Raw genomic sequence first — 16,301 nt, 5'->3', positions numbered from 1 at the left:
GTTTTTAAAAGTGAGGCTTTCGAAGAGGGTGTTTCTGAATAGCACACCTATTGTGTGCTGCAAAGGGTTGAGGAGGATGGGTTCAAGTGGGGGTGTCAATATATAGAAAGTCTAAGCTATGAGACTTAGCAGTGTATTTTATATCTATAGGAGTGCAGGAAAAAAGGAAACTGAGAATGTAAAGAAGGAAGGGTGAGAGTATTTTTAGAGAAGTGGTGGGGAAGTGAACAGGATTTTTTAGAGAAGCAATGGGAGTTGTCAATAAGGCAGAAAGAGAGGGTAGGAGAGGAGAAAGGATAAGATAAGCATCAGCTAACTCTGCCAACAGATCAGGATAATGAGGTAACCAAGGAAAGAAGAGTTTGGGCATCAAGGAGCCTGTTGCTCTCTTTTTGCAGTAGAACTGTCAGTGTGGTTGCTTTGAAGTTTTGTATGTGTATATATTTAGGCAACATCCATAGCTAACTGACACATGGCTCTGTGTGTATGCATAAATGTTTCATTTCAGTATAAAACTCTATGGTTGGTATCGGAGTAAAGAGAAAATTCCCAAACCTTTCTTGGTCAAAACTTCTGGTTCATTTCTTTTAACGGAACTTTGTATATGTAGAGAAATTGTAATATGTAGTGCAGTACAAAATCTGTCCCGCTTAAAAGCCTGTTGGAAAAACCAAGCCCATTGGAAGTGATGCCTTTTTATAGATCTTTTGATATTTAGCAGGTTTATCTGTTACTTTGAGTTTACCTGTTACCTGTGCATTTTAGTTTAGCCATATCCTTGAGCATACTGCTTTTCTTTTATGACACTGGTATTTTGGCCATCTTTGAAACAAGAAATTCAGATTTTGGAGTTTTTAGCAAGATAACATTTCTCTACAGTATCTAGAAACCCAAATATCGGAGCACTGAAAGCCTGATAGTGTCCCCTGAGTGAAACAGATTTGACTGATTTCTCATAATCTAGTGCTGAAGGAAAAGTGCACAAAGTAGTGAAGTATCAGTAGCAATTTTTAAATTATTTTGATCATTGAGACCTGACCCTAGTTGTTATAAAGTAGGTTCTGTGATTTTAGCTATTTGAGGCTGTACTTAAGCACCTAAATAGGAATGACCTATTCTTCAGAGGTGCTCAAAAGCAAGGGTGGGTAGAACGCAGTGACAGGATATGATGAGGGGGGTGATGTTCTCTCACCAGCAGGAGAAAGAAGGTTATTTTCCCAGAACTAATCTGTGTGGTCGGGAGTGAAGCAAGGCGAGCATCAGGATAGCAGGAAGGGAGCTGTGGATCTGGCTTGGTGTTGGTAGGAAGTTGAAGTGTACCTCAGCAGCTTAGAAATAATGTACTTCTGAGCCCATATTTCTCTGCCTCAGAATACGCTAATATTTTCAGGTGTGAGCATTTAAAGTTGGACATGTAAAGTGTATGCGTTGATTCTTAGGCTGAATGACTTTTCTAGTCTCCCTGTAATGTGTTTAAAAATAAAATTCTGTAGGTGTACATAAAGTGATATGGTTTACATTTAACTTATCTGTATTTATATAATATCTGTATGTTTAAAAATAATACACCCAGAGTTATGATTATCGTTCTCTTTTTGGACATTCCCCATGAGGGGAAGTTATGGTTTGATGACTTACAGTAAAGAAAACGCGAGCATACTGGCTAGCTGTGGACGTTAAAGAAGCAAGTTCAGGTTGAGGCTGTTGGAGGTTACTGTTCCAACCTGAAGGGACATAATAGCTGTGCAAACAAATGGCATTACGCATAAGTCCCTGGTAAGTGCCTAGGATAAGAACTGTGTTCAGTAGTCAGGCATCCCACAGTGGAGGAGGAAAATGCTGAGGACCTGCCAAGGACAGACTCCTCTGGTGGTGCCTTTGTAGTGCTTCCTCTGCTGTTCCTTCAGTTGGGGGGTTGGCTGCCCTAGGCTGAGCAGCACACAGAAACATGCCTGGATAGAAGAGAAGTACTCGGTTATAGGTTAAAATCTTTTTGGCCAGAGCCGCAGTTGTTGATGTGCAGCCAAGTTAAAAGGCCCCAGTGAAATTTCTCATCTGTGGTGGCCAGTACCTACGCAGTTGCGTGTCAGTGGCATCAGTACGCTGCGTTGGATGAGGGAGGCTCGGCTGTGACCCAGCCGTGTGCTGGAGGCGCATGACTGCTGTCAGGCTGGGTGACAGAAGTCATTGGTGGCAAGAGAGAGGGGCTAATTAGTGGTGTGGAGCTAATGCTTTTTTAGCCTCTTCTCTTCCCCTTGCTGGTAAATACACATTTGTAGTTAATATTTTGCAGGAGAGAGAGGCCAAGAGATTGCTGCTCAGAAAGTAAGCTGGGATGATAAAAAGCTATGACCTACGTTCTTGCAGTGAATTGCTTATATTCTGTTTATCTGTAAAGGGTCGTTGTTTCTTCTTGTGGACGAAATAGTTACATCTACGCTCATAGCTGGTTTTGACTCTAAGCACATGCATTCCCAGCAGGACAACAATTAACAAAACAAAAGTGATTTGGTCGTACAAGGAATGATCTGCAGCAACTAGGTCAGGCAGTGGCTTCCACAAGCTATGTTATCATTGGTTGCTGTTAATTTTTTTGCCATGAAAATAGCATTCACAAGAGTTGAGGCTGAGAAGTTCAAGGTAAGTAGTGTACTACACAAGCCTCTCTAATGTTTTCTCAATTCATTGAAAAGCTTACGTTCCACATTTTGCTCCTACATTTTTCTAACTTTTCCTTTAAAAGAAAAAATGTTCTTTTTTTGTTGGTTTTCTTTTTTTTTTTTTTAGTTTCTCCGGGAGTGATACAAAATGGAGCTCGAGTTCTGAGTAGAGGAATATTTCCTGGAGCCAGGCCATTGCCAATCAACCCTATAGGAAGCATGGCTGTTGCAGTAAGGTAAGTGTGGCTCATTGCAGAATCTTTATGAAATAAATTGGTGTTTTGCAAAGAATGTAAAAGTATATGTATATGTAAGCTCTGGTCAACAGATACTTTGCTGCTTGCTAATACTTCTGAGGTTCTAAATGAAATAAAACCCTGCCACCAAAAATTCTTGGGTTATCATTCTTTGCAAGATAGTCATAGCATATCTGTCTGTTGCACACTGGTTTGTAAAAAGCACTTTTTTTTTCACTAGCAAATTGCGGGCCGTTTATGGTGAGAACCTCCTACAGTGACCTGTTTTTTCTAAGTGCAAATGCTTTTTCCTGCTCCTCCCTTGCTCCCTTTTCCTAAAGACCTTTTCCTGGATTAAATACCAGTGAGAAGAATAACAGTAATATTAAAGCAAATTCTGAAAGATATCTAAACACGTCACTGTCATTTTGTTATTAACTTAGGTCTTCGTGAGGCAGTTTGTTTCACTACAGTTTCTATTTCAAGGTTATACCGAAACATTCAAGGGTAAAATGTTGTTTGAAAATATTCAACTTTTTCAGAAAGCAGGGCAGTAAGAGACATCTAGTGATGACAATAAGAACTGTGGTTCAGTGGTTTGCTTTACTTAAAGCGGTGGTTTATTGGTGGAAGAACAATTTGCCTCAGGTGTAGCTCCATTTTCAGTCAGTCACAACAGAGATTAATTTGGTCAACTGTGCTGCCAGTGCCCTTCTCTTTCAGAACTCTCAGTATCTGCAAAAGCTATTTCAGCTCAGGCAGTTGGGTATTCTGGGTGGGGTTTCATAATTAGTGCTGACCCTCCTTCGCTGGGCTGTTGAAATTACACCCTCTGATCTCAGTAAATGGCTACAAGGCAGTGAAATAAAGTGTCTTGATAGCTACTTACTCCATTTTTATTTACATGGGATTTTTTTCCCATTTGCTCTTTATTTTTTCATCTCTTTTCAGAATCGGTGTCTAGCCCTTTGGGCACGCAGTATTTCCATCCAGTAAATGGGGGGGGGGGGGGGGGGGGAGAACCTATGATATTCATATACTGTTGATGCTTAAAATGCATAGAGAGGAAGACACTAATTGGAATAAAATCCATATTTTTTGATGGGCAACTGTTTCAGCTGGCTTTCACATTTGCTACACTGAAGGGATGCAACCCTGAGGGTCATCCTTCAGAAGTCTGCAGAGTTCCTCTCCATCTTATTTTACCACAGTATGGCCTTGCTAGCAGTGAGGTCAACTGTCTTCAACAGCTTTGCTGCTGGCTTTTAGCCAGGACTTGTATTCTGCTCTAGTGGGGATTGCAGAGCTGTGGGACTACTGGATCGTTAATTATATATAATTTTTATGAGGTGTGAAAACTAAATGGTGGACATAGTGGTCAGAATATTCTCTCTTGAGTTTATCTGCATTTCCTGTTTAGACCCTGTTTCATAATTGGGGTTGACTCAAGGAGGAGGTAGAACTGTTTTTCCTTCCAGGCCACTTGAAAACTTCCTTTTGTGTAGACATCCTCAAATTGCTATGCCGTAAGGCTGTCTATAGTTAAATTTTATATGTTTTCTGAGGACTAATTCTCATGGTTTTTTTCCAGCAGGTAGAACAGGATCTTTACCAGCTACTTGCTAATGTAGATTTGGGAAATTAGGGATTTTACCTCTTCCCTTGCTTATGTTCTTTTTGCTCTGTCTCAGAGAAAAGCATTTATAATTAGTTAATGCAGACATTTCTAATTCTTTTTGTTCTCTTCTCCAGCCTTAGGCAGTATTAGAAATAGCTTGCTATGAATATATTCCTGGTCTGCATGATGTCTGCTTATATTTAAGAGCTCCTGCAGTATCCCCTCTTCTAATTCTTGTAAGGGGGGCAGGGGGAAGAAGAGGCTTTGAAAGCTTTTAAGAAGTTAGGGGACTCTGCAGCAGAGCAAGTTCAGCAAGCAGTTTTGTCTTGTTTCTCTCAGGGAGAATAAAATTCAGGATTTCTTTAGGAGGAAGGTCAGTCTGGATGCATGATGCCTCTTTAGAACATCATCTGGTCCTCTCCAGAATGGATACTTCTGTTATCAGTTACTGTAAAAATGACACCCTGTTTCTTGATGCTTACCCCTCTCCTCAGATACACAGGGCTAAATAGGAACTGTCATGTCAGGCTTTCATGGCATCTCATGAGAATAAATTCTGCTTATCATGTGCAGCAGGAGGAATTTACCACGGCATCCGTGCAGACTTCTTCTGTTGCAGTTAAGAGTAGGAGTACGGCTCACACAGAGCTATCATTCCTGCATAGAGGAGATGCTCCAGTCAGGCTGGCAGGGGATTTTTTAGACCTGTTCAGGTGCAGGAAGGTTGATTTCTCCTTCCAGCTTTCACCAGGAAGGAGATCTGCTGGGCAGCCACAGGAGGTGGTGCAGTCTCCTGTTACAGTAATCTGCAGAAATCATGTGCCTCTGCCTATATATTGAAAAGCCAGACAGCTCTTCCCAAAAAGTTTTTTACTCAAATGTATATTCTCTTCAGAAGAGTTCCTTCAGTGCTCTAAATGAAAGGCCTAAAAAAGGTGGTTTTCACCATTCATATAGGGAACTTAGTATTTTCTTGGTAGTGGATCCTCGCATAATAAATTAAACCTCTTACCTGGTTTTCTTTAGTTACCATATGTAGGAGTTATATCTTCTTCTGTAAGGTGCTGGTCTTCTGTTGGCACTTCCTTGCTGTCTGAGCTCTTTATTTCATTTCATGTTTATTTCGTCAATACCTTAATGGTCTTTGGTTTTGTTGTCCCCCAGACTGCATGCGAATAACTTGCAGTGTGTCTTCCTATTGTCCAGACTGCCATTAGTGTCACAAAAGAGTAACAAAAAATTTTGTCTTGTGTTAAATTTGCAGTTGTAATTAGGTGGAGTGTTTTGACTATCTGTTATTCAGAAAGGAGGTCAAAACCGTAGTACTGGACTAAGATGCTGAAATCTGTGATTTCTGGTGTGTTAGCTCCCATCAGTTGGAAAGTTTACTGTGCTATTCTTCTTCAACAATGTCACTGAATGTATTAGCGTATTTTGTTCCTGCACAAGGTGTCGATGTGTAGCTGTTCCCATGTAATTACATGTAATTACTTTATTTTTTATATATGAAATAAAGTACGATTGAATTTAGTAGTTTGGATTAAAAAACCCTACTGAAAAGTATTTAACAAATACAACAAATCTACCACTTTCCATGAATAAAGAATAGCAATTGAGGAGAGCATCATTATGTTGCAGTGCATTTGGCTTAAATTGCACAAATAGGCCTTTCGTTCCAAACTAATCTACAAATGGAAAAGGCATCCCACACTATTTTTACTTTGAAAATCATCCTCTGGTGTTAAATCTCCACAGCAGAGCATAATTGGATGTGTTTTGACAGTAGCTTTTTATTTACTTTATTCACACCACTTTTAGCTTGTTTACCATCCATATTTTCCATGTTGCGGCTGACAAGTCTAAGACCCACCCAAAGACAGCAGGGGAAAATAACGCTTCAAAGCTGCACAGCGTGTAGCATGTCTCTAACATGAGATCCATCATAAATATTTTTGGCAGACCATATCCCCATACAGTTCCCTGAGAGAATCTAAAAGCAAATGCAGTGATAGTCTGGATATGTAGAAAAGAAAATACTGACTTACAAAGGTATTGCAAGCAAAGTCAGTAGTGCCTTACATGCGGCAAGGAGTTGGTTGTGCTTTGAGAAGGTGAGCTCTTGGTCTTACTATGTACATCCATTGGAAAATACCTTTTAAATGTTTACTTAGGAGGACTTCTGTGTCCACTTCAGTAGGCATAGTCTCTATCAAAGTGGCCAGTGCATCTGCCAACCTGCATCTTGGCAAAGTGCAAGAAGCTCTATCATATATAATCACCTTCCACATGGGTAAGGTGTTACCAGTTACACCAAGCCTTTGGAGGAGCAGAAGCTTGGAAGCTGTTATAAAATTGGATCTGTTTGAACTACAGTTTCAGTACATTCAGCAGACAACCTCCACTATGATGTTTGTGCTTTTCTTTGGTTATCCGTAGTGCCTGAGTGGTTTGTGTCTATGTCCATATCCTGTCCACGTCCTACAGTAGACCTACTGAGCCTCTGCCTCATCTGCTTGAGGTGGGAAAATGTACTAAAGTGAGGTTGGTGGAATTTCACCCCACAGAGAATCTCACCAGCTGTGTGGCTTAGGCCTTGTAATTTGGTCCAGGTTATTCTGCAAAAGATGTTTTACAAAATATCCGTGGTAATTTTTATGTATTAGGCCTTTTTTTCTTTTCCTCTGCCCCAAATGTTCACTGCTTCAGAGGCCAGAACAGCGTTCAGATGGGCTCCCAGGGAATCCAGGGTTTATGAAGCTCTGGTCTTCAGTGCACTTTGTACTGCGTAGGCCATGCTTCCCCATTTTTTTTGCCCAGATTAACGTGCTGTTACACCTGGCCAACAAGGCTTAATGGCCTGTTCAGTGGCCTGTTCTGATGAGAAGGCCAAATGAAAACCCCATCCCGTAACAGGAGCCAGGAAATGCACATGAGATGGAGGTGGAAAAGGGATTAAAGAGTTTGCAGCTACCTTGGTAGGAAACCTTAAGGAGCAGGTAAAACCTTTAGGATTTGTGAAGAGCTAAGCAAAGCCAGTCCCAGTAAAGATGCTTTGGCTGGATTTGCTATTCTCTTTGTTTGTCAGTGTGTCAGAAATGTCAGGATGGAGGATAGCGTAGACTTCATTGCTTAACTGCCTTTGTTAGCTTATATTTCCCTAGAATGAATCCAAATTATTGTTTCAGGCTAGCTGAAAACTTAGGGAAAACTTCTTTATATGCCACTTATACTTAGGTAATAGGTTAAATTACTTTTGGTAGTGTTTGTTGGAAGTACTTTGGGGTTTCAAATTATTGCAGGTTAAAAATAAAAATTAATGGGAAATTACTTGGGGTTTTTCCCCCTTTTTTGAGTTTTCCTTTCTCACCAAACATTTGTAGCTTCTCAAGGAATTTCACAATTATCTGTAAATTGCAAACACAAGCTTCCCAGGGAATTTCCCTAAGTAAAAAAATTTCCATTCAAGTTTCCAAGACAAAATGTTGTCTTTTCCTAGGGAAAACAAGTGCATCTGCACTGGCAGAGCTACTGTTCTTCCTTTATTCTGGAAAAAAAAAAAACAAAAAAACCAAAACCAAGCAAAAAACTAATAAAACACCCCAAAATGCGACACTAACAAACCTTACCTACTTCCCTACTTCATCGTGAGTAGATTTTAAAATATCTGTTCTCCTGCAATTAATGCCACAGTTCCTTGTGCCGCTTCTGATCATTTGGGGTGTGACAAGAATGAGTTTTGTGCCTAACTTTATTCAAAGATGGAAGATTGTTATTTATGATTATTTTTACTTCAAATTTATAGGGCAATTACTAGATTATTCCTCAGGCCTAGCTTTCATTATAGTGACTTTATTTCCCATGCTGGCTTTATTTTTGCTTATTTTTTCCTCCCTTGAAGCAGCGATTAAATAAACCAAACATAAGTAACATGTGCAGTGTAGATGCCAAAGCATAAGTAAAATTATATACTTACATTATCTGTGAATGATTATTTTTGCCTAGGTAAGGGAACTGGTAGGTACTTCCTTTTATAAATTCTTCATCGTATATTCTTAATGTTCTTGCTTATTGCTGGCATGATCAGCTTAACAAACCCCAAATCGTTCTTGTTGCATTGCATTCCCCTTCCCACCTGTAACAGGCAGGATGAGTTATCCTTGGCAGCTGAAGGAATCCTTCAGTAACTAAAAGGACAAAGATACTGGCTGACTTGATTATTCTTTTTTGCAAAATCCAGAGGGCTGCATTTGTCTAAACTTCAGATCTGCTGTTGATACTGACAGAGTGCTCTTTCTGCTGGCAGTTCATGACTCACATTTACTGTGGTCCTTTGCATACAATTATGCTGTGAAGTACCTTTGTAAGAGCTGCTATCAATACTGACTGACTTGTTCTTGTTGACTTTTAACTCAATAATCCCTGATAGAATCTCATCATACAGCAAGTGAGCACCACTTTTCGTATGTTTGCTCATCCTCCTGTCTCCTGGCATGTAGTGGTTTTAAGTAACAGTTCAACAACCTGTAGCTCAAAGTTCTGACTGCCTGAATTTCCCTTTGAAATTACGTTACCTATACAGTGAAAACGAGTGTTGGGTTTGGTTTTTTTTTAGCAAACCCAGAACCTGTCAAAATCCACAAACCCAACTTACCTGTACTGCTTTCTTCATATCCTTTAACTGAGCTTTTCCAATGACATACCAAAACTGTCACCTGTGGGTATACAGTGTCTGTCATCCAGAAGGATCAGATACACAAGGTGATGTTTAAACTCCACGTAGGTTTGCTTTGTTCATCAAAGGACCATACCTGTCTCTGGTGTGGAATACAGCAAGTATTTTTCAGCGAAACTTTTTGCCATTTTGCAAACATAATGTGATTACCTATCTTTTTTTAAAGCTAGTTGAGAAATTTAAGGAAGATATGTCTGGCTTTGGTAAAACGACAGAGACTTATTTTCATCTCATCCTGAGGAAGACCCCTTTGAAAGGCAGAGGCACTAATACTGTGCAAAGGACGTTATTTCCCTACTGACTTGAGATCCAGCTGCTGAGTCCCATCTGGCTCCTGATGACATTAGTAGCAGAACTCCTGTCCATTAACAATAGGAATGGAGTCAGGCTTTCAAAAGTCCAAACTTACCTCTGCAAGTGCTTGAGGATTGTGTCACTGCACTACAGCCAAATTAAAGTATTTTAAGAAGAATCTGTGCATGGTACTTTTATCTGTATAACTATGGTTAAGATCCCTCAAGCAAATCAAACGGTCCATGTCAGTAGGATGAAAAGCTCTAGAGACTGTCCCATAGACGCCCCTGAAAGGGCAAGCCACTGCTTTAAAACATGTGAAAAATACATCAGTTTCTGGAAATATTGAAATAAAGTTCTGAACAAAAAAGTAGGGTAAAAATAAGGTATTACTTGAAATAAATTTCCCCTCACTGTTATAGTAAGCACAGAATTCTTAAATATCTTTTCATCCCCTCTGTAATTTAAAAATAATCCAAACATCAGAGCAAGCACTTGTTTTAAAAATCTATTATTGTTTCAGTAACAAAGTTAGAGTTACAACCAGAACTGTGAGCAAAAATAGATTCAGCTGGCCAAAATCTGTCCCCTGAAACCCAGGGGAGTTCTGTCCACTGATGATCTAGATTGAACTAAGTAGATCACAGATTCATTTCTTAGTGGGAATGTGACTGTATAAGAGCAATATAAAGCTTTAGAATGTCTCAGAAGCATGTGCAGAATATGAATGGTTTAGATACTAGTTTATTCAACTTATTAATCTGCTAATATCAATTATAAGTAATTCTTCATATCTTATGTTTGAGCTATTGTGTATCAAAATACAAATCAGATTAATTTATTTTCAGGGTACATGACTTTTGATCTTGTGAATATCCTAAAACACTCTGCCTGTATAACTTTTTCATTTCTGCAAATATCCTTTGCTAATTCTCTCCTTGACCTGCTTTCTCTTCCTTTTTTATTTCCCCAAGCAGAACTGGTTGGAAATCTTTCAAAATGTAAGTGAAAACCAAAGATTTTTCTGAGATGCAAATGCTATCCATTTCCTGACCAGTTCCACCATAGATGCCTTTCTTCTGAAGTGTATTGGTATTTCCTTTCCTCCCATTTTTTTTAAGTGATTTCTTTTTTGCACCTTTCTGTGGACTTCTGTTTTACTTTGTCATCATCCCTATTTGCAGTCGCTCCCTGTGGGATGCTAACCCCATAGTAGTACACACTGCCCCACGACATTGCTTCTGTAATCCCTAGGCCTTTCATTCTGTTTTTATGCTTTTTTGAAAGGATTGGGATCTGGAGTCAGTCCCATGGGCAGAGCTGTTCAATCCAAATTATAGCCCCTTTATGTAAAAGCAAACACAAGAGACTCAAGAGTGGGGCAAATAAGGGATGTCTTTTTGGCACATGGTTGCTCTGCTCCGTGGAACTACTGTAGCTTTCCTTTTATTGATAGTCTCTCAGTACAAACTTAAGAAATAGGAGTAGATCTAATAACATGAAAATGGGCATCTTGATCCCATCTGTTAGAAGCCTTGTTCACTAATAACCTAGTCAGTAGGAATCCCATTTGAGTTCCCACCTATTCTGTCCTGTGTTTGTTTTCTTTGAGCAAGAATTTATTGCTATTTTTTTAATGGAAAATTGGTAGCATGTGATTTTTATTGAGCCACATTGCTCTGACTATTAGCTGCCTAGTAAAATCAAGTAACTTTAATTTTATGCTAATTTATGATAATGTTTAACATCTTTAAATGTAAATTTACCCTAAAAATGAAGAATCTGTCACTTAAAATGCATTACATGCTTCCTTGTAATGACTGATCTTAAGGAGTTGGTTATAAATTCACCTTACAACTAGTTTAGTATGGATGATTTCTTCTTTTAAGCGTTTGGCATCCTCTAATGACAACCCCTGCAGTGGCAAACCATCACAGGGTAAATGCAGCTGGCTTGCTGCACAATCATGAATGACATTGCATTTAGTTATTAATAATTGAAGGAGCTTTGTGTATTCCTTCTGGGTTCTGTATATAATTTATGGATCATAAACCTACCCAAAAATCTAGGGGAAAATAATTTTGTTGAGCAAAAGAGGTTGGCAAGAGGCTTTCTTTGCTAATAACTGGGCCTTCTATTATATACATTTCTTTGAAAATACTGTAAATAAGAACATTTGGAATGCCTGATTAATTTGCTACCTTCTAGCATTGTCCTGTCATAGGTTCACAAAAGCCTGTTTCTTATTATAGCAAGCTCTACAGACAAGAGCATTTAGATGAATAGGAACTGTGGAATTATATACCACTCTTACTTTTTCCACCTTTCAGCCTTACCTTTCAGAAATGGGTAATACTCTGCTGTTTCTTCTATAAAGAAACCAGACATGACGTCCACTTTCCCATTTTTAAGTAAAAGAGCATTAATACTCTGGGCTTGCCACTGTGCCATTCCTCTTAAGAAATATCTGTGTTCAGTGCATGTGTTTAAGAAAAGGTTTCAATTCAACGCTGCCATGAGTGTGCAAAAGCACTCTAGTGATAGGATGAAGATGGCAAGAGTGGAATTTAAAGCAGTATGTCATGTGGTAGTTTAAACATTCTTGCTTGGTTGGTTGGGTTTTTTAACTGATAGAGGGGTTCAAGGCTGGTGGACTGGTAGGTGGCAATGATGATGCCTTTACTCAGTGATGGCATCTTCCTCTCCTTTTTTCAGGAGGAATTAAGCACTGCACAGGGTCAGTCCCTCCTTTAACAGACTTGCAAGCATTGTATTCCATATTGAAAAGTCAGTGGCAATGCTCTAATACTTTCCAGTGCAGAAAGGAACACTGTTAGTTTTAAAATATATCATGCTACAATAGTTCCCAGAGCACCAAGTGCCATAAAACCAAAGGGGAAAATGACAACTTCTAGAGCAAAATCAGCTTTTTTTTTTTCTACTGTTTGTTTTTAAACACATTGTAATATTTTGTTGGCAGCTAGTGGCTTAAGATTGTATTGCTTTTAAGATTATTCATAAACTGCTCACAGTCAGAAATGTGACTGGACCTGGGGTTTCTACTTAGTTGCTCCTTCTGTTGGAAAGAGTCCTAAATGGAAGCTGTGCTACTTCCAGGTGAAACATCTCCTACCCTTGGAACACTAGAGCTCTTTGAGAGGAGGCAAAGAATTACTCTAGAAAGCTAGTGTCTCTTCCCCCTGTTTTTGGTAGTATCATTTTATATGGAAAAGGAGAGAGGATATTTATGCAACTCATCAGAGTTTATTTAATATCCAGAAGATAAAAGAATGGGGTTTTTTTCTTTTTGTTTTTGAAAGTGTAAACTATTAGTTGAAGTGTAAATCAGGACTGTTCAGACATCATTTATTTGTAATCATCCCCTACTTGCTCCTGCCTCTTGTGCTGTTACGTGTCTTTTGGCTTGTTTTATGCGTGGGATCCAATCCATGAGCAACTTGAGTCAGGCTTTGAAACCAGCTTGCATGGACACTACTTTGATAGTCATAATTTTATATTATCTGTCAGTTGGCTTCATCATCTTTTGCACTGAAGCTGGATCACATCTCTGTGGCTTCTAAGACTGCTTTGATTTGTTTTTACAGGAATGGAATAACAAACTGCCGGATGCGGACAGAAAGCGAACAGTCCTGTGGCTCTCCAGTTGTTAGCGGTGACCCAAAGGAGGATCACAACTACAGCAGTGCCAAATCTTCCAACCACAGGAGCACATCACCTGCTAGTGACTCCGTTTCCTCTTCTTCTGCTGACGACCACTATGAATTTGCAACTAAAGGTAGCCAAGACAGCAGTGAAGGAAGTGAAGTTAGCTTCCAGAGCCATGAGAGCCATAGTGAAACAGAAGAGGACGACAAAAAGCAAAATCGGAAGGAGACCAAGGATTCTTTAGCTGACAGTGGGTATGCATCCCAGCACAAGAAAAGGCAACATTTAATGAAGGCGAAAAAAGTACCAAGTGACACACTGCCTCTTAAAAAGAGACGTACAGAAAAGCCCCCTGAGAGTGATGATGAGGAGATGAAAGAAGCAGCAGGTTCGCTCCTGCATTTAGCAGGAATTCGATCCTGTTTGAACAACATCACCAATCGGACGGCAAAGGGGCAGAAAGAGCAAAAGGAAACCACAAAAAATTAGAACAAATCAATGATTTGTTTGAACTTACAAAGTTTTGTTTCAGCACGTCAGGTGAATTCTAATGATTTGTGGCAATATCAGCAATTTTTTCCTTTTTGTTTTTCTTTCTATTTGTTTTTGGTTTGTTTCTTTCTTTTTTTTTCTTTTTTTTTTTTTTCTTTTTTTTGGACCCTTAAGATTTTTATTTTTAAAGGAGATTGAAGCCATAGAACTCATACTGACACTCAGCTAATTTACAAAAGCTTTTCATTACCTGAAGACAAAAAGTTAACAAAAAAAAAAAAAAAAGCCAAAATCGCCATTGCTTTCTCCGGCTTGTCAAAAATGCATGGTTGAATACGCAGTGACATCAACATTAACGTGATGGGAGTAAAATTGGGCACTTGGAAATCTCTCTTGTACTAGAAGAGCTGTGCATAATTTAGTAATCATTCAGGCCTGGCCCTTAAGAATTTTTTTTAATGGCCTTAAGATTGGGTTAGAAGTGAATGTGAATAAAGAGATTTGGGGAAAGAGGAGGCACGTTACTTCTCAACACCAAACCAAGAACCATCTAGTGGCACTTGGATGCGTTGTGCCATAGAAGTCTTTGGACAGCCACTGGTGGCAACTGCGCAAACCATAATGCACTTTTAGTGCTTCACGTACTATATGTGGCTCATAATGTGAAGACTGATAACTTTAAGTTTGGGGAAATTTGAACTATGTATGCAATGGGTTTCAGTGAAATAATGAGAAGAAATGGGGGGGGGAGGGTCACTGTTAGTAGCATCGTTAATCATTGAATTCTGTCTTCTATATTAAATTAAAAGAATGTTCAAAAAGCCATAAGCCCGAAGATTGGCACTGCGTGCAAAAAATAATAGTAATAGGGAAAAACAAGCTATGTCTTCTAAACTGCCTGAGTGAAAAGCAATCAAGTCTAAGGAATTACAGTAGATATTAAGGAAGGAAATACATCAGAATCTTTTTCTGTGGATCAAATCCTTGATCTAACTGGGGGAAAAAAGCTACAAAACCTGCCATTAGTAGCATTCTGTATTTAAAAATAAAAGGAAAGCATATTGGTGAACAGTAAAATTCAGAAGTACAACAAAAGAGCTCCTACACTGCCCTCAGAAATGAGTGTGCAGTTACCGTCAGTCAGGATTCATCTGTGCAAAAATGACAACAGGTTTCCAGATTCAACCAGCATAGCCAGCAGAAGAAATTTGATCCACATTGCATGGATTCCTTTGGGGAGGGGGAGAGTACAAAAAGCAAACAATTTTTTTTATTCAAAGATGACAAAGTTCTTGTAAGGTAAATAATGTATTTAGCATGACGCATGAATTATTTTCATATAAATATAGAAAATAGAGAAAAAGGCTATGCCTCTAATTTTTAAGCCCTTAGGCTTAGAGTTTGTTTTTTGGGGTTTTATTTTTTTTGTTTGTTTTGTTTTTGTTTTTGTTTTGGTTCTTTTTTGTTGTTGTTGGGGTTTTTTTTGAAGCAGGTGTTTAAGGTTTAACCTTCTTCAGGGACAAACACTGACTGTTGGGGAACTTACTCTGCAATATTAAAAAAATAAAATCTTCATGCTCTGGTAGGGCTTGGATGGTTGAATTATACTGCCTTGTCTGCACATTCAGCCCCCTTCTCCCTACTTCTGTTTAAAAAAAAAGAAGAAAAAAAAAAAAGAAAAAAAAGTAAAAGTGTGTCCTTTCTTCGTCTGTACATGTGTAACATGACGCAATAATCTGAGGGCAAATTTAGTAGTGAGTGTGTATGACAGAATCAAGAGAATAATGGGAGGTTAATTGAGGAAAACTCTCTGATTTGATTCAGGAATAAGTAGCCAAGAAAATAGCTTTGCTAATTTGCCATGAGAAAATGAAGTTAGTGAAGAGCCTTGCTGAGGTGTCCAGAGAAGAAACAGTGTTACAGAGAGTGTGATTCAGGTATAGTGCTACTCTCCTGGTAATGATGACTATTAGATTGGAGATCCCTACAGCAGAGGGAAGCTGTGAAATAAATAAGACAGTCTCTCTCACTTGGCTTCATGAATTTGGCATGAAAAATTCTACACTTAGAATATCCTAGAGGCAAGAAGAAAATCCCAGGAACCAACCACTTAACAGAACAAAATGGTCTGTTTCTTAAAAAGAACATAGGTTTATATTTATCCCTAACAACTGTTTCAGGCAGCAGTTTCACCAAGACGGATCTAGTTTATGAAGAGTGAGTTAGAGAAGGGTTTGACTTCCCACTCCACTGTGGAGTGAACTAAAAATTGCATTTGGAGATGCCCATGGTGGTGTGTGTTCATTTAGCAAGTGGAAGGACTGAAGGGTGGGCTGGTCTGGACCTGTTCCTGTGCTCTGCAAGCATTTTGGCATGTAAAGAACAGGGCCACACTGGGGGCAGCACAGCAAAATGGTGCCTCTCCTCCCATCTCACCCAGCAAGTCCTGGGATCCAGGAGCTGCCTGTCAGCTGCCAGAGCCCAGCACAACTGCCGGCTCTGCAGATAAGGAAGGAGAGAGCCAAAGATGGTGCAAGGAACAGCTGTGCACTCCCCTCAGTTTGCTGGGGCAGATGCATGCAGGGTTGATTCCCAGCGTTGGT

At 39.3% G+C, this 16,301-nt stretch overlaps 1 protein-coding gene across 9 annotated transcripts in view; it reads left to right on the top strand.

Moving 5' to 3' along the window:
- FOXN3 (forkhead box N3) overlaps positions 1–15,400 on the top strand; it is a 220,327-nt gene extending 204,927 nt beyond the window's left edge. For 7 of the 9 annotated variants that reach the window (XM_049828606.1, XM_049828608.1, XM_049828609.1 and 4 more), the window contains 3 exons: positions 2,788–2,896; positions 10,518–10,541; positions 13,146–15,400. In XM_049828606.1, coding sequence (XP_049684563.1) covers positions 2,788–2,896; positions 10,518–10,541; positions 13,146–13,695 — 683 coding nt within the window. In that variant the 3' untranslated portion in view covers positions 13,696–15,400. The remainder of the gene's footprint in view (positions 1–2,787; positions 2,897–10,517; positions 10,542–13,145) is intronic. The other 2 variants (XM_049828613.1, XM_049828611.1) reach the window with 1 other exon arrangement.
- The last annotated feature ends 901 nt before the right edge of the window (positions 15,401–16,301 follow it).

This window comes from Accipiter gentilis, chromosome 25 (assembly GCF_929443795.1).
Source record: "Accipiter gentilis chromosome 25, bAccGen1.1, whole genome shotgun sequence".
NCBI lineage: Eukaryota > Metazoa > Chordata > Aves > Accipitriformes > Accipitridae > Astur > Astur gentilis.
This window is presented reverse-complemented; position numbering and strand designations above follow the sequence as displayed.